This window comes from Arctopsyche grandis, chromosome 3 (genome assembly GCF_051622035.1).
Source record: "Arctopsyche grandis isolate Sample6627 chromosome 3, ASM5162203v2, whole genome shotgun sequence".
Lineage (NCBI taxonomy): Eukaryota > Metazoa > Arthropoda > Insecta > Trichoptera > Hydropsychidae > Arctopsyche > Arctopsyche grandis.
The window spans coordinates 25,207,793-25,233,379 of record NC_135357.1 but is presented as its reverse complement, the minus strand read 5'-3'; the positions used below and the strand labels follow the sequence as shown (position 1 = coordinate 25,233,379).

The 25,587-nt window shown below is 32.1% G+C and overlaps 1 protein-coding gene across 1 annotated transcript in view; it reads right to left on the bottom strand.

Moving 5' to 3' along the window:
- Nucleotides 1-25,587, bottom strand: part of LOC143923237 (uncharacterized) — an 87,078-nt gene that overhangs the window by 59,079 nt on the left and 2,412 nt on the right. The window contains exon 2 of the mRNA XM_077446817.1: nucleotides 237-1,230. Coding sequence (XP_077302943.1) covers nucleotides 237-1,107 — 871 coding nt within the window. The 5' untranslated portion in view covers nucleotides 1,108-1,230. The remainder of the gene's footprint in view (nucleotides 1-236; nucleotides 1,231-25,587) is intronic.

The following is a 25,587-nucleotide window of genomic DNA, read 5'->3' as shown; positions in this document are numbered from 1 at the left end:
CAAAGTTCAACGTCAAAGGCTAATGATAGTGTATTGTTATTTCAAACTCGATTAGGTTATATTATGGTAGGTACTATTCATGCGATGAAATCGCAATATGCTATACCACTAAAATTAAATATTATAATCTCTATCATTCACTAGAATATAGCAAGTTTTACTAGAGATTTCCAAAAATAATTAATTTTATTTCTCACTATTTATATGTATGTTCTATAAAATAATGATAAACTTACTTAGAGTACCGTTGTCTTCACTGGCTCTTCTGGCATTTGGTGGTTCTTGAAATGTCAACGTCAGACTTCCTCTGGCGCTTCGTTCGTTCATACTATTACCGCCGATACTACCTCTGGGACTGTTGCCTCGAGGCGATCTTATTTCAGCGATGCTGCCTCTGGGGCTAGTAGCTCGACCGCTTAGTGCCGTATCTGCTATTACACTTCCTCTGGGACTTCTTCCTATGTCAATTTGCAGTGGTGTCAAAGAATGTCTTGGACTTCGACTTCCGTCGTTTCCAGCGTTCCTTGCTTGACTCCAGCTCACAGACTCCGGAACTAAGCTGTGTCTGGGACTTCTCGCTTCGGGCACCATACTGTTCCTAGGACTTCTATTGAAGTCCTGTGGATTCAAACTGAGTCTAGATCCGTAAGCTGTGTCCGGTACTAGACTATGTCTGGGACTTCTATCTGAACTGTTCGGCACTAGCGAATTGCGTGGACTTCTATTATAATCCGGAACTAGACTATTTCTCGGACTTTTGTTGAAATTTGGCATGTCTGGAGCTAAACTGTTTCGTGGACTTCTATCCATGATCGGAATTGACATATTTTTCATCGGCCCTATCTCGCATTCTGGAGTGCTAGGACTTATGTCCAAGTCAGGTGCTAAGCTATGTCTTGGGCTTCGACGGGGACTTCTAAGCAATGGATTGGGTCCAGAATTTGAAGTGACGGCAACACTTGCTCTTCTTGCTGCACTTGGAGTCGAAGGAGGACTGACATCCTCCAAAGTGACAGCTGGTGCTTTGAGAGTACCTGGACGCTGGGGAGAGGACGCTGCACTCCTCGAGGCTCTCCGCCTTCGCGACGAAGAACTTCTATGCAGCATGATGCACTTTTTTAAAACTGCATCACTAACTGTTTCGCTTTCGCTTCGTGAACAGTCCACTGAGAGCTTTCCAACTCTCTATGTCCTACACTCACTTTTAAAATTCAGCATCATACCCCAGATCTGAAATTAAAAAAAATATATCGATCAAGATAATTTATTGACATACAATTTCAAAATACAACAAACAATGCAGTATTATTCTAACGACCGCCCGTCTATCAGCAGTGCTATTTTATCCGTAAAAGGCGTAGCCATAAACCTTACTAAATCCCTAGACGCACGTGCAAGTTTTCCAAATCGTTCGAAGATTTCATGATTTTTCCATATCCTAAAGGAAGGTCGTCGTAAAGTATTCGCGCTGTGGATAGAGGGCATGAGTATCGCCGATCTTACCGTCTGGTGGAGGGCTTTATGATTGACGCGAATAAAAAATCTCATTCACGACCCTTTTTTCATAGGTTTTACGAAGTTTATTCAAGCCACAAGTGATCGAAAAATATTTATATTTATACCTGAATAAATTTTCCGCGAAAAATATTTAATATAATATAACATACAAGCGATACGAGAATTTCAAAATATATTGTAATATTCAAGTATTTTTACAATAAAAAAATGTAATATAATATACACATACATACATACATACATGTATGTATGTACATATGTTCATATATGAAGAGCTGACTCTGTATCGTTGAACACTGAGGCCTGAATTGTGTCGCAGATTTTGTGCTCAACTGCAATGATATTTGAAGCATATATTGATTTTTTTTCTTTTTATGAGACCCGTGTGTGTTATTCAGGATCGAACATAATCTATTATTTCTTAGTCGCACTGTGGATTTTCAAGATATATCGAATAACTGGACATATAAAATTATAATAAAATTTATTTACATCAAAATAGATAATCTTCGTACAATTAACAGAAACAACAGCGTCTTAGCACAACACACAGAGCACTATAAACTATATTAAAATTAATTGTGATATTTTTTTAAATAAAGTAATTGCAGTTTTTGTTTTAGGTGGATTGTTTCGTTGAATAATTACTAGACGGTACAAACTATTTGCAAAAAAACGAATCAATGATCAAAGTGATGTTTTTTAATTATAGGGTGTGTTTTTTTTAATCTTACAGAAATCTAGCCATGGATGCCAACTGAAAATTTAAGGAATGTAGCCAAACTCTCAAAACAAGAAAAAAAACCAATATGATAGTATTTTTTTTGCGTGAAACATCGTAAGAGTTTTCAAATTGAACACTTTTGAAATACATATGTATATGAAAATATACAATTGAACTTTTTTTTCTTATACATTTAATTTCCTGGTGCTTTAATCGAAAATTTAATTTAATTTAATCGAAAATTCCCAGCACCACAATCCCGTTAGAATTGAAATGGTTGTATATTAGAAATAGTCTTAAATTAAGCACTTTAAAATTCGTATATATGTAAGTAATGTAGATAAGAATTTATTACATAGATATTTTAATAATTACATATGTAGTTAGAAATAGAGATGCATTATCATAAAACTAGAAATAAGAATAATTTAACTATAGGTAGATCAAAGAAAGCATACACTGCAGGAGGTTTTTTCCACAGACGTGTTCAAATCTATAATGCCCTTCGTGAAAGCATTAGAGGTGCTAATAACATTGGTGCTTTCTTGAAGGTTTTAATGGATACCTCTGCTGAAGATGATGTAATTATATAAGTTAAATAAAAAGCAATGTTCGGCATTATGTTATAGTTATTAATTATAGTTATCTTAAATATATTTTATGTTATAGTTGTTAATTTGTTTGTTATTTTGTTACATGTACAATTAACAATTTGCTATTAAATAAATGAATAAATAATAAAAATTATATAACTTCCTTGTTTTTTCTTATTTAAAATAATGTTTGAAGATTGCTCACATAAAAAATACTAGTGATTTTTTTATTACAAAATAAATAAAACGGTACTCCTTAAATTTAAACTTATTATTGGTGTAAAAGTTTTCCTTTAAGTAAATACTTTAAAAGTTAAATTTTCAGATCATATATTTTGTATGTACATGCAAAATTTAAAATAGATTCATTCCAAATGTATCTAATTTTGAACTATTTGAGTAGATATGTATATATAATTTAAATTTCGACCTGTTTGAAAATCTGCGAAATATTATTGCTTTTTTTTTTTTTTGAAAAACTAGTCTTGTGACATTTTATATGGAAATTTTGTTGTCCTACGTCGTCCGACGTTTTCAGTTTATATTCAAATATTCCACACGTCAAAAAGTCACCAAGCGTCTGCATAGAATACATAGTTTTGTCTTTGTATGTCATCTGCCTTTTTATGGCTTCGAATTATTCATTCATTCTGTATTTAACGTAATAAAAAATAGAAAAAAGTATCCCACCAAATCAAAACATAATACATATGTATATTTTATGACATAACAATATGAGCATGCATGTTAATTAAAATTTCAAGCTGTGATTTGACAATTTTTGGGTCAGATCGTTAATAAATATGCTTATATGTATTAATTATGAATATGCGGTCTGCCAAAAGTCACAGCGAGCCAAATATCGGAAGCGGAAGTTGCGCTCTATTTGAGCGCCAAACGACTTGGACCACGACCAGACCACAATCTCTCATTGACAACATCTGAATTTCAATTTATATTGCCGCATCTCTGTTTCAAAATATGAACATTCTACAAAAATGCATATATGTACATACATATGCTAATAATATAATTAATTATATTTAACGTTGAGCGCAAACGACTACGACTCATTATAATATTTAAATAAATAAATAAATAATCGCAAATATGACATATATTCGTACTTCTAAATTTTATTCAAATTTTTGAGTCAACTTTGCGAAATGAAAGCACATTATTTTGGCGTGTGAAAATTGCGTTAAAACTTACGTAATACGCCTTGCCGACGCTATTTCATACCTCTGACAAAGAGATAAAACTTGTAACAAAACCAACATATGGCGATAAATCACCAGGTGAAGAAGAAAAGCGCATTATGTAAATTAAAGAGCCCATCCCCCCCCCCCCCCTTCCAAAAACCTGTGCCGCACAAGACTAGACATTTTCTTGAAAATTATTTGAAGATAAACATAAATTTTCGACGAAACGGTAGGGAGACACTTGGATAATCTCTCTGAATTATATAAACATTTATATATAATAATATTTCAACAACATTTGTCTCAAATAAAGACATGTCCGCCTATCAAAAATGACGGATCGACAAGTTTGCGATTCGAGGGCTTTTTTATGCAGACGAATCATCTATCAGCACGCCGAATTTTGTGATATATTAAAAACATTGATAAAAAATCACATTCAAATCGAAATTCAATAAAGTTCAATGACCTTTATATTATTAAATATCAATAATTATCTACAAATAATATCAGAACACTTGAAAACATTGGATTACGTACAGTAAACACTAAGCAGGTTCTCACTTCAGAATTAACAGTTAACAAACTAATACGGCTCTCACAAACTTCATTAATCTTCCACATTTCGGAACGAGTATACTGAATAAATGAATAGCACACTTCTCCTTTATTACTTTACTCAACCTTCGCAGCTTCCCTTATCAAGCTCTTTTCGTGTATTCAACAGCTATGCTGAAAAATTCGAATGGAAACAATTCAACCTCCTGAGTATGTTTTTTTGTCACATTCATTACAGTGGTCTTAAACAATATATGTATTTCAATACTCAACCACATTGAAGATAAATAAATACACGTATTTACTATTATTATTAAGTATAAATATTCATTATTAAGTATAATCAAGTAAATAAATCAATAAAAAAAATAGATAAAGTAAAAATATTATAAGTTAGCTTGGGTTAATTTTCACATTGAACATTAAAAAAATACTACAAAATAGAGCTACGCGAAGTATTATAAATATACGAGTAGAAGTTATATGAATTGAATTTTGATAACATATTGAAATACTCATAAATTTTATTAACAAGCCACATATGTACATATGTAGAGGTAATTGGATTATTAGTCACATCACGATTGCCCAAAAGACAAATTTTGCCATGAAAATCGCGAATACGGAATATTTAGCACTCAAGTTCTCGTTAGTATAATAGTTATCGTTAGTATGATGGACTTTTCGGCTGCCAGATGTTAGTGACTTTTGGGCGGGCGCTTTGTGACCAATAATCACCGAACCGTATGTAGACGTACTAGAATATTTATTTTTTTTATTTTTATATGCATCATGGAGTACGAATCTATGATCTGGAGTCCTTCAGCCAAATGTCAGTCTATTAAGCATGAGCTTATCCAAATATGCTTTCTGCAGCTTCTTTTTAAAGAAGCTGCAGAAAGCGCAGTATGGGATTTACCCATATTTATTTCCTTCAAGATTTGTTATGGGTATGGTCGACTACACTTCTCTTGAACACAGGAGGATTGTTGCCCCAATCAAGTTCTTATTTTCTATATTTCGAGGTTTTGTCTCATACCAATATATTCTGGCAGAGATTGGCCTTCATGCTCTGTTGAGTTTTATCTGGACCCACCATCGTTCCCTTTTTCATATTCCTCAGGGAACAACCGTGGCATGTTCTAATTCTCCCATTCTTCAAGGTCTCCGTTTTTTAAAATCACGGGATGGTGCCATTGACATTTTTCATATTTCTTTTCATTCGCTGCACCACTTTCTCGGTTACGGGGGTCGCTACCAACTAGACCTAAGTTAATTGTTTACTGTTAACTTGGCTCTTTTTAACAACATCACCACCATTATATTTATATTTATTGTTAGAATTATTAATGACAATATTTTTTTTTAATTCGTGTATTTTTTCTTCTACTTTTCTGTTCTTAATTTTTATAGTGCACTCATCGTTTTGGAGCTATTTGTGAGGCGAGTGTGTATGATTAATCGATACCAATTAGTGCTTCCAATCCCGGAAGGTTTCGTCAGCACCGGGATTGCGGTGCTGGGAAATCTCGATCCCGGGATCCCGGTGCTAGCACCGGGATTCCGGTGTATAAGGAAAAAAATGTATAAGGAAAACAAAAAGTTCAATTACACATACATTTAAAATCTTATTAAAATATAAATAATATAGAATACTGTGTACTATATGAAAAAAATATATAATACACAGTATTCGTTTATTTATTTTTATTATACAGATCTGAATTTAATTTTTATTTTTTATTTTAAAATAAGTTCGAAGTTAGCTAAAACGAAACAATCCATCTAATATAAAAACTCCAATTTAATTAACTTTATGTAAAAAAAATATCACACCAACGAATTTTATTCAATAATTAATTTTAATATAGTTTATAGTACTATGTATATATCGAAGAACTGGACATATAAATATTATAATAAAATGTACTTACATAAAAATAGATAATCTTCGTACGATTAACAGAAACAACAGCGTCTTAGTACAACACACCCGCGTAACGAGATCTAAACACTTGAAAATCCCCTGTACGACTGATAAAATCATATTCGATCCTAAATAGCACAGGTCTCATAAAAATAAAAAAAATTCAATATGCTTCGAATATCATTGCAGTTGAGGACAAAATCTGCAATACAATTCAGGCCGTGCGTAATATTTCGAGGAAACGGCGAGCTGGGGTGAAACGCTTCAGTGCAAACAAATGTATTATGATTGTTTTGTTTGTTCGGTGTATAATGTTGTTACACGATTTTTCCATATTATTTTTGTAAAAATAATATTTGAAAGAAATTTCTGCCAGCACCGAAATCCCGGTATTCAGACTAGTTTCAGCACCGGGATTCACGGTACCAGAAATCACCGGGATCCCGGGATTGGAAGCCTTAATACCAATTCAAACAATAAAAAATATGCTTCACTTTAATTATATCCAGCCACCACAAGCCAATATTTAAAATGTTGTTTCATCTATAGTCATTTTGAAGATTGATCGATTGCAAATTACGTCGCCAGATGGAGCCACGTAAGCATTCACTATTAAAATTACGTAAATGGATAGACCGTGTAAAAGTAAATATAAAATAAATCAAATGTGTATTTTACACGTTTGATTTATTTTAAGAAGCGCAAGCTACTTGCCCAAAATCTACATACACAACAAGAAAGAAGCAGATTAGGTATATGAAATAATTCTCAAAGAGTATCCCACTCTAAAGGAAAAGACACACAGAGAGGTATGTCGTTTTTTTTTCATAGTATTGTATGCAAAAATAGCACTGGTCTTCCAAATCCATACCGACACGTCCCTTCACAAACCTCACCTGCTGGAGTGTTTTTGCTGAGCTTGGCAATGTTTCGTAACACTCTCAGTAACAATGATCATATGTATGTACATATGTATATGTACATCCATACATACATAATGACGTGTATGTACATACATTTGAACACTCGATCGTTTACCGCAGTATATAAAAGCAAACTTTTACTGGTCATACGGTCTATACAAAATGAAACTGTTGTCGAAAGTCTTACGCGATTCGATCAATCGCACATTGTCGCACCGGCAAATAGGGTTTTGTCTCGGAAAATTGAAAACTCCACAAAAGCTTGTGCACCTGCGCACAATAGGATACAAGAAAAGTGTTTCCAAGGTTCCATGGTACAAATTGTGATCGAAACCGCAACTTAAATCGAAAGATCAAACAACAGAATATCCAAAATTGTTATTAAACATTCCGTCGTAACTGGCCCGGACGAATCTGCGGTCTTATATTCGTATAGGGTTTCGCCGTTACTCTAGTTTGATTATTACACGAATGATTGATTTAATGGCCTTGTGAAATTTTTCGAATTCCAGAAAATAAACACACAGGTAAGCGATAGCGCGTAATTAATTTTGAGACCGACATTTGTCAATATGTCGAATCGGAAACACGTACGAGCGAGCATCAATCAAAATATTTGCTTTTTAATTTAGAATACGTACACTTTCGCGGCTTTATGGTCGTTACGCTTTAATTTCGTCAGAAAATATACCCACAACACTTTTCCATGCATGATTCAAAAAATATTCAACGCTTTTTGTAATTTGAATATATTTATACAGTTTAATTTTTCAGAAAGTAAAACTATAACAAAAGTAAAAAGTTTGAACCATCTTTTCGTAAAATTTAGAGCGAATTCTCTTCTATTATTTCACTGGAAACGAAATATTCAAATGTATAGTTTTAAAGATTTATCCGACTCCGTAAGTTTAAACGTTTAAGATTACTTATACATTATCAATTCATCTAGTTCTCTCCAATTAACCTTCTGATGTCCTTTACTTAGATATAATATTATTCTCATTAAGAAAATTAAAATTTCAGATAAAATTAATTATGCGCTCAATTTATACAGTGTTAGCATTTGCAAGTTAATCGGACCGCTACGCTAGCAAGAGGAAAGAACGTGGGAGGTTGAGGAGAAACCTCTTACTTTAATTCCGATTGTGAATAATTAATCGGTTCGAATCGCAAAAACGGTAAAGTCAACTTTGAAGAACGTTTGAAGCGTAAAAGGGTCCTCGAGGACATTATTTCTTCTACCTTTAAATTTTCATTTAAAAAAAAGACTTTCGGAAGTGAGAATGCTTAAAATTTTCTTCCATTCAATCCGGCAATCTCACCGGACGTAAGCTTTTTCTCATTTTTTTTTTACAATTTTTGATAAAAACAAAAATAAATCCAATAAACTCTTATGAATATTATAATAATATTCGATGGCCTCATAATAACCACCCTTTTATCTACTATAATAATGTCATTTTCGTTATGCGTGATGCGTATCGGAAGTTACATGTGATGGACATAGTGACGTCCATATCTATATATGTACATATATACATATAACACATAAGAAAAATGCAACAATAGGCCAAGATTAACAAATAAATCGATAAATTATGGTTATAATGTGGATTATATTGTTGTCGGTTCCCTCATCACTGAGGATCGTGACTATGATGTCCGGTCAACCAGCTTCCTCCATTCAGTTGTAAATTCGGCCAGGCGAAGACTTGCTACCGTGGAAGCGCCCGTCGCTGCAGATATTTGGTCAGTCCAGCGTGCGGGGGATCTGCCTCTGGCTCTTCTGCCTTCGACGTTACCAACCACAACCAACCACTCCAGGCTCTCCTCACCTCTTCGTGCAATGTGGCCGAAGAGCTGCAATATACGTTTCAGGCATATCGTTGACAGTCTATCCTTGATTTTTAATTCTTCAAGAATAGACACATTTGTGCGTTTGTCGGTCCAAGGCACGCGCAGTAGCCGTCTCCAGGACCACATCTCGAAGGCATCGATTCTCCGTCTATCCGCCGCCTTCATGGTCCACGTCTCGACACCATAAAGGCAGACAGAAAAAACGAGACTCTTCACGAGACGGATTTTGACAGCAGTTGTAATGGCTCTATTCTTCCAAAGTTCAGTTGTAGAGGCCAAGCACATTACTCTCTGTCTCAACACGACGGATCAGTTCGGCCATTTTTTCGTGATTATTAGCTATGAGCGTTGTGTCATTCGCATACCGAAGATTGGATAGTTTTTTTCCACCAATGGACACTCCACCCTTCTTACCATCCAGTGCTCTACGCATTTTATACTCTCCATATATGTATATTAAATAGGTCTGGAGATAATATACACCCTTGCCTTACTCCACGTTGTACTCGAAAATTTGTCGAGTTTAGCGAATTGATTCGAACTACTGCATTGTTATCATTATACAAGTTATATATTATTTTTACAAGATGCAGGGGACTCCCATGTCCAGTAGAACTTTCCACAGATAGTCCCAGTTCACAAAGTCAAAAGCATTTTTATAGTCTATAAAACAAAGAACGGCTGGAGTTTGAAACTCCCGACATTTTTCAATAAGCTGAAGTATAATCAGTATTTGTTCCCTCGTCCCTTTGCCTTTTACAAACCTTGCTTGTTCGTTCGGTATTTGCCATCCAAGGTAACTGCTCAAACGATCTTTAATTATATACAGCAATACTTTACTAGAATGCGATATTAAGGCTAAGGTCCTGTAATTCTCGCATTTTTTTGTAGATCCTTTCTTGTGTAAGGGAATAAATATTGAATTGACCCAATCTTTCGGCCATACTCCGTTTACCCAGATCTTGTTGCACATATTACATAGCGCCTTTATCGCAGTTTCATCAAGCTTGTACATATACCATCGCTGCCAGGAGACTTTTTACATTTCAGTTTCTTTATGGCATTTACAACTTCAGATGTCAAGATGTCAGGCTCCCTGACATCATCAATTAGGGAAACAATTGAGGTCGAACAGTATTTTTTTCCATCGGTTGAGTATCACATCAATATCTATAAGCATGTTTCCAAATTGATCATATATTGTCCAAGTTTTGGGTGAAAATTTTAGAGTGACGATTTTTACTTTGTGAAAAAAATCCCTTGCCTGATTCTTTATGCGTGTTTTTCTATCTCCTCACATACATATGTCATTTATATGTATATTTAGCTTTATCCCGCCTACAACTCCTTTGAATATCTTTATGTAATATTGGATACCTTTCAAGATATTCTGTCGATATTATGCCAGTTTGTTTAAGTCTTTTACGTTATTTTATCTTAACCCAAGTTGAATCAGAGATAAAAGACTTACGATGTTCATTTTGCGGTGTTTGATGTTTTCTGGCATACCGAATTATGAGATCTTAAAAATTTTTGCAAGACTCTTCTACATCTACATTAGGATTTATTTGGAATTCTGCATCTTTTTCTCTGATTTCATTGCCAAAATTAATTACATCATCATTGGTGAGTTTAATTGCTTTATGTTGATTTTTTTTAATAATTTTCAATTTCAATCGAAATTTAGCAACAAGTAAGTTATGATCAGATCCGCAATCTGCACCTGGATGTGGATTACGATGTCCTAAATCTTTCAGTACCCTTAATTCGTGCATTGATAATAATAATACATTAACAGAGGTTACAAGTATATTTGTTTTTCCTTCGTATACTGAATTTTCACGATAAGATTTTTTACTGTCAAAAAAACTAAAAATATTTCATAAAATACTCGAATATCTCTCACATTCGCTGTTTATCAAATAATTGATTTTAATATTTTATACGGGTGAGAGATCCGTTCAACTTATTTCCACCTGAATTAATATATATAATACATATCTAATATTTATATATTTTTGAATACTATTTTATCGCACAATGAAATATAATCATATAAATTTAATTGAATTCTCAAATTTCATACATACATATGTACATATGTATGAAAGCCCGAACATAAAACTGAAATAATTCAAAATTTAAGCCTCTTAAAAATCACTTCGAAATATCTTTATAGCATATTTATTTATACCTTTTATATACGAATTTGAATCAAAACCCAGCCGAATACTTAATAACCAATATATATTAAATATATATTAACCAATATAAATTCATTTTTTTTCAAATTTGCAAAATAATTTTAATGTTTTGGCTGGCAGGAAAGTCATGATCTTGGGTGATTTTAATCCTAGGAGTTTGAATTTTGTTCCTAATGAATTAATTTTTTTGTCAAAACTAATTAATAGTAGTCAATTAAACTCAATAACTAATTGTAATGATTTATGTGTTTATGTGTATATGCATGTATAATGTTTGTATGTACATATATGGATGTATGTATTGTATGTGTATGTGTATATGTATATATATATGTATATGTATGTATATGTGAATATATATGTGTAGGTGTGTATGTATGTATATGTATATATGTGTATTTTTATATTTATGTATGTATGTATGTGTATTTGTGTATACGTGGAAGTATTTGTGTATATATGGATGGTGTACATATATGTTTATATAATTGTCTTTGGCCAGGAAGGCGCATTGGGTTTACCTGTTAGGCCTTCTTGGTGTAAATTAAAAAAATAAATAAATAAAATAAATAAATATAATACACATATTATTAAATAAACTAGCAGCATTTATTTTACAAAGTTTAATTTAACTACTAATTGCATAAACTAAATTATTCACAATTACTATGATAATAACTTGCTTCAAACATATATATGTACGTACATATATAATACAATGTACCGTGTATAAGTTTTAATTAAATTTCAAACAATCTCACAATGAAAAGGTTATTTGCTATGTCCATTTCAAAATTTTTAGCCATCTCTTTTATTTCAACAATATTACAGACTGTTTGGATGATCCCTTTTGTATTCTTGTTTTTTTTTTTTCGAAAGAAGATGAAAAAGAATTCGTATTTAAACAACCGAACAACTGTAATTGGAAAAGAGCGAACGCAAAAGAATTAGCTTTTCCGTAACGAGCCGTCGTTAAGTGCAAGATAAAATTCATTATATTGTTATTTTTGCGATATTCTCTCCTTTGTCCTTTCGCTTTTCAATTTCAACGTAATAAATGGAGTGTGCGAAGCCTCGGAATCGAAACTTTGGATGTTTTGATTAAGGTCTGTCGTCGCACGTCATCCTGCTCGAAGGACGAGATTAGCCACCCGAAACGAGACACCGACTTAAATTAATTAAAGGACCGTCCGATGAGCCCTGACTTAACGTTTAACCACCCCCACAACATTTACAAACTAACCAACGTGACGTTGATAACAAGTAAACGAGACACTTTAACATTTTTCGTGGGAAAAATCATAGCAATCAATCACCCATTACAAATTGAAAAATTCCAAACTAATTTTCACCACATACACATTCGCCGGCTATACAGCGGAACCGATTTTTTAAGTGTTTATTTATGTTGGGCGAGCGATTTATACAAGCTCCGTACGAATTTTGTAAATATTTAATGGTGTATATGTATGTATGGATGTGTGTATGGACACAGGTAAATTGACGAGGGTTTGGTATGGTATAAGAAATTAAACCAAGGTGCGTGCTTGGAGTTCAACGTTGAATTGCCTTTCGTGACTTCTGATAACGAATTATTAAACTACGCCCCTCCATCGATTGAGCCACACTGTACACCAGCGGCACTCAACATTTTTCCATTTCTCCATCGCGTAATACGATACGGGCCCTGAGTCGACGCTACATCCTATCAATGAGAGCCATATTGATTTTATACATATGAACTTTCGCCTGAATTATCTCATAAATTTATTGCTATAATTTTATACAACAAAATACATTATATCCACGCATTTTATATATAAACGTAGTTTTTCATACCGGAACTCATCCAGTTGATGTAGAACTATAACAATTTGTGCTAGCAGCAAAAACATTTTGAACATGTCGCCGCTGCTCATACATACCAGCGTTTATAACAATAACTAGTTGATATAGTGATCTACAGCCATGTAGTATGCAATATATCGTCATATTTAATCTGAAAAGATATCAAAAGTCCCGTAAATGACCACAATAAAAGACCCGTAAATGCTTAAAAACGTAATCAAATACCACTACTGGATACAAATCAGTCAAAATTTATAATCTAATACATAATTTCGAAAGAGACTTTGTATGTAAGAAACATTGGTTGGGAACTTCGTAAACAAGTCAAAATTTATATGACGACGAGTCGATTTTTTTTTCGATTCAAATAAATTTAATAAAAAAATTTATGAATATTTACTATTAAATTCGCCATGTTTAAGCTGTTTATATAACAAATACTGAGAGAAGCCGAGTGAAACAACTAGTGCTGTATATACTTTATATAAATTTATAACATTACTATTATAAATTTGAAATTATCATATATTTAATATCACTATTCTGTGTGTCTGTCTGCCTGTGATAACGCTCGCCATATTATAATAATCGTTTTGATTCGATATACATATGCACGTCATAGCTAAACCACTGCCAACAAAACGCATATGAATATAATAAAAAAAGAAAAAACTTCTATATATATGTTTGCTACCAATGTTTCCTCTAGACAAATAGACGGTGAAGTCTCCGAGCATTTACAACCATCTATTAAAAATTTATTTAATTAATTAATTTTTCTATTGGTGTTTTATATTATTTACATGTAGGTAGGTAAGTAGGTAGTTTTTATCATTTTTTTTTTCATATAAAAAAATTAAATATAAATATTAAATTAAATATATTATTGTTATTTATTTATTAGGTATTTGCAAAAAAATCGACCTTGATATTTAAATATCAAGATAAATTGATGAAAACTGATATTAAAAAATTAATAATATCAGTTTGATAAAAAATTATTTTAAAATTTTAAAATCTTGTAATGTAACGAAATTTGAAAAACAGCTAACGACTAATTAAAAAAAAAAATAGCGCACTTTTTTCACTTTTCAAAACACGCACTGACGTTATTTTCGTAGTTGTGAAACGTTTTTATGATTTGATTAATAATTTTAAACGCAATTGTACTTTTTTAAGCCTACTTAATTACCGCTCAAGTTGCAAAGCCCTGTAAAACCAACCGCACGACACATTGATGGAGCACGCTTCAGTTCTGCTATCAAGCACGTCTTTCAATGCAGTGTTTCAATATATTAAGCTTGTCACTATTGGTTTTTCTCTCATCCTTTTTGACCTTTCAGAATCTGCTATGCAAATTCGCGGTCTCCGTGACGAGCCAGAATGTTAAATTACAGAAAACGCAAATATCGGAAGGCAAGATCGAAAATCGAAAGATCTTAAGTCGAAAGATCAAAAAAAAGGGTGCATGGTAAACGGTACATACTCACTTAATTTGCGCGAGCAGGATACAACAGGAACAAGAGGAACAGGCTTTTCCTTCCGCGAATACGGGAGGTGCGCGCGCAGAATACGGGAATAATGAATCCTTCGATATCGGGCATACGATATCGGTTCGTATGCATACATACGAACATATCTCGATTGAAACTTTTTGGATAAGGTCGCGGTCAAACCGGGTGAAAGATCGGCTCGTGTATAATTATGCGATAAAACGCGATTCTAAACATGTTATAAGCCATAATATTTCAGAAAAATGGGTTTTATTCAGCGGGGGAACTGTGTTCACGACGGGTGGTACATTCTGTAAGGGATGATGAAGAAGAAAAAAATATATGAACATGGCATAAATATCACTTGATATCATAAAATACATATTTACACCTTAAAATTTTCCTATAAATATAATATGCATATGTATTAATTGTTTTATATTTCAACTTATGTAAATAAAAATAGTTTGTTTCTAAAAATATAACGCAGTTACACAAAACACATAATACACGTTTGTCTGTATGGAAAAAAAATTGCACCCCATTATATGTGCTCGTATATGTATGTACATACAATGTATATGTGAAAATTAATAACAAAAAAAATACCGAAATAGAGACAAATCAATCTTTGCTCAGACTTTTCTTTGAGCCACTGAATTCGAATATGACATTGATTGTAGTGTAGCATATGATATTTTATAGCAAAATGAAAGGACTGTAAAAGTTTCATATTACATATGTACATGTACGGGACGTATCACAAAATATATACACACACATATAACGCGCCTTTCTTTGAATCCTTCTGACATTTTCCTTTTTTCTTGTGTGCGTCGAGCACTATCTTTTCATTCGCCCTTTTATCGAAAATATTATATAAAAACCCACGAGAAATTTTTTTATTTACACTCTTATGTATATGTAAACAGAAGGAGAAAAAACGAGATTTCGATAAGACATACATATATTATATTATAATTTTTCAACAATATATCACGTGATAATTCGAAAACCATTATGACGACGAGTATATTATTAAAATTAAAATAACAGATTTTGCGGGCCTCGTGTATGATTTTTCCACTATAAAAGTACCATCCATCATTTGTCAACGTCACCCAACGTAATTGAAATTTTAGAATCTCAACTATACATAGACATTATATAATATATCGTAAATTATCACATTAAAACTTTCAGGAAATCGTTGATTCAGCACTCATTCACAAATCGAAATAGATAAAGCAAGCAGTACGTGCAAGTTCGATCAACAGCTCGTTAAAAATATATCTTGAATTTTCCGCCAGCTAAAATTTTAGCGAATAAAACGAGTGGTTAAATAATTGATTGGCTCACAGATGGGTGTGCGAAAACCGTGCAAACATTAAATTTATATTCATCAAATGTAGCTTTTTCAACGTAAAATTTATGAATATTGATCATATTTGTACACATATATGCATACATATTTCATTTTAATATTTGACATAATTAAAATCGGAATTTTCAAGGGTAATTAATTAATTTTATGAAATAATTGTAACTCGTGCTTGAAATGCATTGATTTATAATTTTAATATTTATATTCATTTCTGTTTGTGAATTTAGGACAAAGACATTACGTACAACGTATAAGTATATTCGTACGTAGGTACATATATTTGTACATATATCATTTTTATCAAAAATATATACATATATTTCAATCTAAGTTTATTTAATAAATCTTCATAAGAAACAAATGCGATATACTAATAAGATGGAAAGATCACACAATTTAAAGTAGTGTTTGTGAAAAGCTTTTCAGGTATTATACTTTATAAGAAAAAGCTTTTGAACGACATTGTGTATGTATGTATACATATATATTGAAGTGTCGAAGACGCTGAACACTTCTACTTCAATAAAAACCAAGTATACAATATATATATATATATGTACACATGTATATATTTATAATAGGTACAAGCAAAAATTTGCAAAAACGTACAAAAATTACCACATATCACATATGATGTAAAAAATTTAGAAAGAGTAAGGAAAATAACGGACGGATGAAATTGGGTTGGAGTACTTTTGGAAGGACGAATTCTGTATTAGTCAGATATTCTGTTGTGTCGATAAGAAAAGTAGCAGACATAGTGGAACGAGTAAAAGTGCTGATATGGCAAAGAAGATGCCTAAAATAATGTGGATAAAAAATAATGTAGACAATAATTAAATTGGGTTGACGCATTTAGGAAAAGTTGTCATATGTATTACATAAATAAAAGTGAACCGTATTTAAAAAGATTGTACTCGATGATGTATTTTTTTAAATCACTAACTCAACCATTAAGCAAATAAATCGTATACTTAATCACTTTTATTATTTGCGATCGATTCTAAATAATCTTAATATGCTGACGATATTCATTAGACATTTTTCTGCTTATGAAACTCGCCCATTCGAGTAATTATACGACACTAGCTTTATTACCCAGCTTTGCCCGGGGGTGTATAAAAAAAAATTTAAAAAATTAAAAAAAAAATCAAAAAAAATTTAAAACAAATAAAAAAAAATTAAAAAATATATATGAAAATATATTTATTTATTTTATTAGGGGCCGCGTCCCCAGTGGCACCCCATGGGGCTGTGCCCCCTGCGGCGCCCCCGATGGGGCCCCATCTGGCTGTGCCCCCTGCGGGGACTCGAAAAAAAAATTAATCTATCGTGTTGTTTCCACCCAACCAACGATAGACTGTTAACGAAAAATACGTAGGTATAAGATACATCGATGACGTCAGAACAATAGACTGAAAAATACGTAGGTACAACTTACATAAATACACGAACAAACTTTATATAGTAGATTAGTAGTGTTTTATATAGTAGATAAGCTATTATCTAATATATAATTTCGAAAGAGACTTTGTATGTAAGTATGTATGTATACGTATATGTATGTAAGTATCTTTGGTTGGGATCTTCGTAAACAAAACAAAGTTTCTATGACGACAATTCAATTGGTTGAATATTATATTTTTTTCGATTCAAATAAATTTAATAAAAAAACAAATTGAATATTTACTATTAGATTCACTATGTTTAAGCTATTTATATTAAAAATATTGAGCCGGGTAGAACAACTAGTAATAAAGATATAAGCAATAGCCATACTTATATATTTATACACAGCATGGCTCAGTAGCTGAGCTTTTGCCTAGCACCGAGGGGCTATTCAATCCCTTGAGTTGACCTCGATTGAAAATAATTTATTCCGTGTATATTTGTAATGCTGCTGGTCAGACTTAGATATTTGTGACTCCAGGTCGATCGTTTCCGATCAGTGTTTGTCAATTTTTCTTATTTCATTGTTGAAACAGTTCCTCGATTAAATTGGCCAAATACCTTTCTACCTACTATGTCATCAATATTTGAGTATAATTAATGTAACAGCTAAAATTCATAGATTTCTCGAGTTTTCAGTGTCTCGTAATTCAGCAATTTATGTAATAGTTAATGCTGCATTGCTTGTAATTAGCCAGGAAGACGCATTGGGATTTACCTGTTAGGCCTTCCTGGTATATATGTATATAATAAAATAATAAATCTTTTTTTTGCTATTTATAAAAAAAACTCTCGTGTGAGCTATTTTCATTGAGTAAAACAACTATATACTAACGACAAGTTTTTGCAACGCATCGCAATTTCCCACGAATAAATATGTACGTGCAAAAATGCCTGAAAAAATATTTGAACGTCAAAAAGCGTTAACCACGTGAATTTTAATACAATGGAAACCGTATCCTGTTTCTGGAAACATATCATGGAAATAAATAAATCGCATACATCAAAAGTTAACAGTTTTTCCATTCCTCGTGCAAGCGTCACGTTTCACAAAGAACGAAAGTGCTTGATCTCCTTTTTTTTATGCATTTTAACTTTTGAAACTCAATAGACTTGAAGTCGTATTGGAAAACAATTCCTGCAAAGTTAAACGGATTGCCATCTCGTATAGAAGATAACTCAGACAAACTTTCAAACACATCTCAGCCGAATCCAACTTTTGACATGTACCTTTGATTCAACTCGACGCGAGTGCGAGAACGCACGCCATTTTCCAGACTTTTCCGACGCGACGGATTGACGAGATTTGATCAATTTTTCAAACACGTTGAACTTTTCATCGCAATGCGCCAGGTTTTACGGTGTGCGATTCCGTCGAGAATGGAGTCCACTTTGCAAAATTTATGACCCGAAAGCGAGCAGCGACATTGCCTTCGCTGCGTAAAGGCCAACGTGGCCATTTCGTTGCCAATTTGGCATGAAAAAAATAAGGGTGTCAACCCATTTAAGTCGACTTTGAATAAAAGAGACGCGTCTTTATTACCCGAGTAATAAATAATGAAATGCACTCAGTGAGCAAGTCTATTCACGTAAAAGGTCGACGTATTGTTCGGGATGAAAAACGTTTCGACCGCGATTACAATTCCGGATAATGATAATCAGTCCGGAATGTTGAATATCGAATTTCAATTTATTCATTCGAGTGTTGCCCACGCATTTAGAATCGTGTAACTGAACACGGTTAAATCAGTTAAGGTTCGATGAATCTGAAAATCTTTTTTTTTTGTTTTGTTTATAATGCGAAAAAATAAATATCAAGCGAATGTGGGTCGCTGGTTTGAATTCAATATGAATATCGTCATTCCGGTTTATGCACTACTGGTCCATATTTATTTCCGCCGTATACGTACATACATATGTACATATGTACATATATGTATAAACATACTACATAATATACATTTTAATATGAAAGCAATGCATGACTATCTTTGATTCAAACATATTCAATATGTATGACCAGGACTCTCAATGCAACATCCGGATATATTCGAAAATTTGCAAAGCAACAAATAAAATATTCAAAAAATCAAGTTTATATATATCATACATGAAAAAAGTTTCCTTACAATCCATTGAGCGATTTAGGAGATAGCTGAATCCAAAAACATAAATATAAAGTAGACGTATGTATAAGGGAGGGGGGGATACCACTTCTGGTCAACCTAAAAAATTACCTGATATTTAGTTTTAGTTTCATAAGATAAACGGCTTTTTAAGTATCTCCAAAATACACAAGACACATACTAGAACGCTTGTTACAGACATTACTAACAAACTAACCAGTAGATTCTATGACAAAATCACTAATAACCATACTAACATACTTGTGAAGTGTCTCAGTGATTACAACAAAATCTCTATACTCTTCGGGTATAAACATACATATGTACATAGGTTGCCTAAACATCATGTGCTTTAGATCATCGCCTTTAGAGAGTCTTTAATTAATATTATGTATTAGATGTATTATGAGCATTTATAAGAATTGTAAATAAGTTTATGAGCTATTTTTCCTATTATGCTGTACATCAACATTAGAATAATATAATACTATGATTACTAACAAAATTAAATTAAAATTAAAATAGAAAATGATCAATAGATCAGTAGCTATTAAAATAGATATAAGATCAATTGTAAACATAATTTCGTAATAATGAAAAGCATTTAAAAATCAAAAAAATAAATACTAGAACAAACACATTTTTTCTATCTTATGAAAACGTATCAGTGATCGATTCTGAGATGAAATCAATCAAAATAATTGGAATAGAAAATATAACTTTCGCATAATCACAAAACTTCATCTATTGTTAAAGAAAAATTATATTGTGTACAAATGTTATTAAGCATCGGTGATATTTCTATATTATAGGTATAAAAAATATTTAAAAATTTACATATTTATTAAATATGTAATCAAATACATACGTACATATGTATGTACATATACTTGTTTTGCAAGAGATTACTCATTTATAAAGTTGATTACAAAATATATACGAGTATTTAATAAATTATTCGAATAACGAATAGCTAAAAATAGAAAGAATAATTCGAAGATTCAAATGGAAGCTTTAATGCACGCTGAAAAAAAACAGTTGCCATTATAAACTCTCAGTAGAGCAATTATTTACTAATAAATAGCAAAATTTTCACATTTAATGTTTAATACCAAAAGTCCTACATATTTCCATGATAAAATGCAATAGAAATTCAATTTATCGACTATGCGATATACATATGTATGATTTCGTATTATTACGTGTCATTTAATGAGTACCCATACGTGACGACTTTGCTTTTTTATCATAATGACATTCTTACATTACATATGTACATAGATATGTACATATGTCAATCGACTATCGCTATTTTATATTGTGTTATGCTCTATGAAAATAATGATGTACAGCAAATCCGTTATTTTAATGTAAAAACAAATTATATACATATGTAGATATATATGTATGTATGTACATATGTGTGTATAGTAAATAATTCATGCACATATGTACATAGATGAATTATATATTATATAATTGTTGGTATAAACTGAAAAATCAATAATTTTTTCAAGCACCTCCTCCGTTATGAAATTTCTATTGAAATTTTTCATCTATTTAGTTATAATTCGATATAAACGTTATTTTATAAAAAAAAATAATTTGGTCCTTAAAATTGAATTTTCCACTATTTGTGTTTCGAAAATTTACTTATCAATAGAATATCAATTATATTATGAGAAATATAACATTGAGCAACAAAAAAATTAACAAAGCGGAGATTATTCAATCAAATAAATTTGGAAAACCCACTGAATTCGAATATGATAATGAATTTAATGCATTCGATCTAGTTTATAAGATGTGAGCGCTTAAAAAGGAAGTATGTAAAAATGAGAACTTTTTACAATTTTTTGGGTTTTGCGGTCTGCTACTCAAAATTTAGTATTGCACTGCCAAATTGAGTATTCGAATCAATATTGAGATGTTTTTTTCTCTTGATTAAGTAAAAAAACCGTAAAAACCAAAACACTGAAACAACTACGCATTATTTTTAAACGCGCATATCTGATAAGCGAACCAACAAAAATCATATCTCATAAGCGAACCAAAAAAATCATTATCATATGCTAATTTAGTGCGTCAAATTTAGTGAAGATTAGTAAGTCTACGCCAGATCATTAAAAAACGTGATTTTTTGCTGGTCGATGTAATTATTAATCTATAGTTTTAATACATATTTGAATTGTTGTAATATAATTAAATAAATAATAACTCATCTCAAATACATACATACATACATACGTACATCCTGGATTCGATTTTGAGTCAACTTCAACTTCAACTTCAACCTTGTTTTTCCGAATTTCTTTTTTCGATTTTCTCACCAGTCTACATACATACCTACTTCATCATCTAACTCAGAAAGGTAATTCTCAATTTCAGCACGAGGCAAAAAATACAAAAAGGTTAAAATTAACGTCTAAAATTTTGGTAAAATCGCGTCTTAATTAGACGTCGAATAATGAATATAAATTATATTTCAAACTCGCAATAATTAATCAGAATTACGTCTGCTCTCGTATTGTGAACGATTTGTATGTTAATGATACTCGAGAATCATTCGAGCTTACAAAATAATAAACAGGCACGTTTAGCCTAATAAGCCCTTCTGCGAAAACTCCATCAATATTCCGAAACTTTTCGAAGCCATCAATGTATGTACATAGTTACTCTGTATTTTCAACTGGATTTCATTTACATACTTTCATGAATACGTATGATATGCTAAGTGTGTGTGTGTGTGTGTGTGTGTGTGTGTGTGTGTGTGTGTGTGTGTGTGTGTGTGTGTGTGTGTGTGTGTGTGTGTGTGTGTGTGTGTGTGTGTGTGTGTGTGAGTGTATGTATGTATGACAGGAGCAATTTTATTCAACGATCTTTGCCCAAGTTTATATTATACTAAATAGAGATTTTTACATAGAAACAAGGTTAATAGTGGCCATTTGGTCTTTGTACGTTTAAAAGAAACTTTTACTTGGTAGGAATGGTGCTAAGACGTTCTTCCTACATAAAATAACGATGATATTAAACGACCTACTTGCTCGCTAAAATAATTTAGCGTTATCGCGGTAAAGTAATGTGCACATCATAAGCACCGCATTCGTAACAAAACCTAAAACTACCCCAATTCACAGTTAATGTACGGAACCCTACATACAAAAATGAACAAAGTTCACGTCAGAATTGGGTTAACGGTCCATTTCGACCTTGATTATTCGCAAACTATGTACGTATTTACATGTGAAAAATATCGTTATCGCGAACGGAAGCTAATCTTACATCTCAATCTTTCTGAATGACTTCCTTCACCTCCGCTAAATTTTAATATATTATATAATAGCGTACTGTCAAAACCACCGTCTTATATGTAAGTAAATTGATGCTCTTTATGCGACCGTTTTCATTCGTAGCAAAGCCGCCAAATTAAATATGAAAATTGGCGGCTAATTAATTGCTCGAAACGCAAAAAACGTAAACTTTCATCCTCCGCTATCTGAATCACTCGTTAATCTGAAGCGAAAATCCTCGAGAGACGGGCCACGGTATGATTGAGAGGAAATTGAATTCGTTTTTCAGGTGAATCAAATTGATAAAAGACGACCCCCCTCCTCCCCCCCCCCCAGATACGTATAATATATTTTGCGTTGCAAAATTTTAATACGTCTCAAACAGTGATGATATTGCGTCATTACACAAAAAGTGAAGAAGGAATATTTTAATATAACATATAGAGTATTGATATACATATCTATATTAAAATGTGTTTTATATCATTGAAATGAAAAATTTTCATTCGTAAATAATTTAATAGTGTCATAGGATTAAATAAAATATTAGGCTGTATGAAAAGCTTAGCTTAAAATAACACTTAAGATTTTTTACATGTTTTTCAAAATTATTAATTTTTTTTTGCAACTACAATTAAGAGTGGTTTATTTTAGATTTTAAAACTACTAATGATATTGGCTTTTTAAAATTATTTTACCCGGCTTCGCTCGGTATTTGTAATATAAACAGCTTAAAACAGGGAAAAAATCTAATATTCTATAATAATATTATAATAATAGTAAACATTCATTTATTTTTTTTATTAAATTTATTTGAGTCGAAAAAAAATAATATTCAACGATATTGATATTGTCGTAATAGAAACTTTAATTTGTTTTCGATGCTCCCACACAAACATTTAAACCTTACATACAAAGTCTCTTTCGAATTCATATATTAGATACGTATGTACATATATGCAAACACAATAGTTAGTGTTTATTTTTGGTAATAATCGACATAACTACATTACGAATAATTTAAATATTACCAAATATTTTTTACTAAGCGAGTAACTATTTTTTGACACCGTCTATTGTTGCTTACAATATTCACCGTATTATTAAATAACCGATCCATCAAAATTTTCTTAAAATTCATTTTATCAATCTGCGTGACATTTTTCTCAGGCACTCGAAGTATTCGCCTCGAGATTGCACTGCTAATTACCAGTTTGCCACGTAATGCGAATTAATTCGCTAGCTGCCACACATCACAGACGTGCCCTATCGTCGTCAGCGAGCTGGCCATCTTGGGATCGCGAAGACTTTCGTCCCATTTCGAGGATCTCTTTTCAACTGAACGAGCCGGAAGACTCTTGACATTTCGCTCTGCGCAGTAGATAGTCGCTTCGCTGACACGAGCTGTTGGCCAACTCGAAAACTTTATCAATTTAACCTTTAGCATGCCCATCCTCTTCCCAGGGATCTGGAGAAGACGGCAGCGGTGCGCAACATGTGGTTCGCAATTTCCGAATTAATCAGCATATTTTCAAAAATAACACCGCGTCGTATAATTTCTAGAGGTACGACGCACGCAAATTTCGTCGCGTCGTTTGCTCTTGTTTCTCTCTCTCTCATACACATGAATTCGAGAAAATTGTTTGCCACAAATTTGTCGCACGGAAAATTCGGCCGGAAAAGCGAGCGCCCTGTTCCAAAACCGCTTAGGGAATTTTCCCCACACGACCATATTTTCCATTTCCTTTCCCCTCCCCTCCGAGTGTTTCCACCCATTTTGCTTTTTTAGTGTAAATATTTTTCAATTGTTATCAACGGTAATAAGGCATAAATTTCGATCGACCATTTTTTCGAAGACGGCTTTATGTTTTCGTTCTCAAAACACGCAAACACTCAAAACACGTTTTAAATAAAAGCATAAAATTTTCAAAAATTTTACTCTAGCTGTTATTTGTATTAATAATAAATTCCATACGATATCTACATATATGACTAGCCCAAGTATAATCAAATATATAATTTTGAAAGAGACTTTGTTGGTTCGTAGAAAAACAAATAAATTTAAATAAAATCAAACTATTCAAATATATTTAATAAAATGTTTACTTTAAGATTGGCAATGTTTCATGGGTTTACATTACAAATACTGTTTTGACCGAGCGAAGCCGGGTAAAACACTACATAATGTATTATATAACAGCACGTTTCTAAGACCAAAAAATATATTTAAACAATTGAATAATGTTTTTCATCGAATCTTATCGTAAAAAAGCTCCATTATCAAGGAATGAAATAATTTTCATAATAGTTTCAATTTAAAATTGAAATGATCTTGAATATAAAAAATTCATATAGTATGTATGTATGTACATGATATGCAATGCCTTTTAGAAAGCAAGACAAATGTATTTATGCATACATGCATAATTCATATGTTGGACTTGAGATTGATTTTATTTAAAATAAACATTGAAACACAATTTAAATTTAT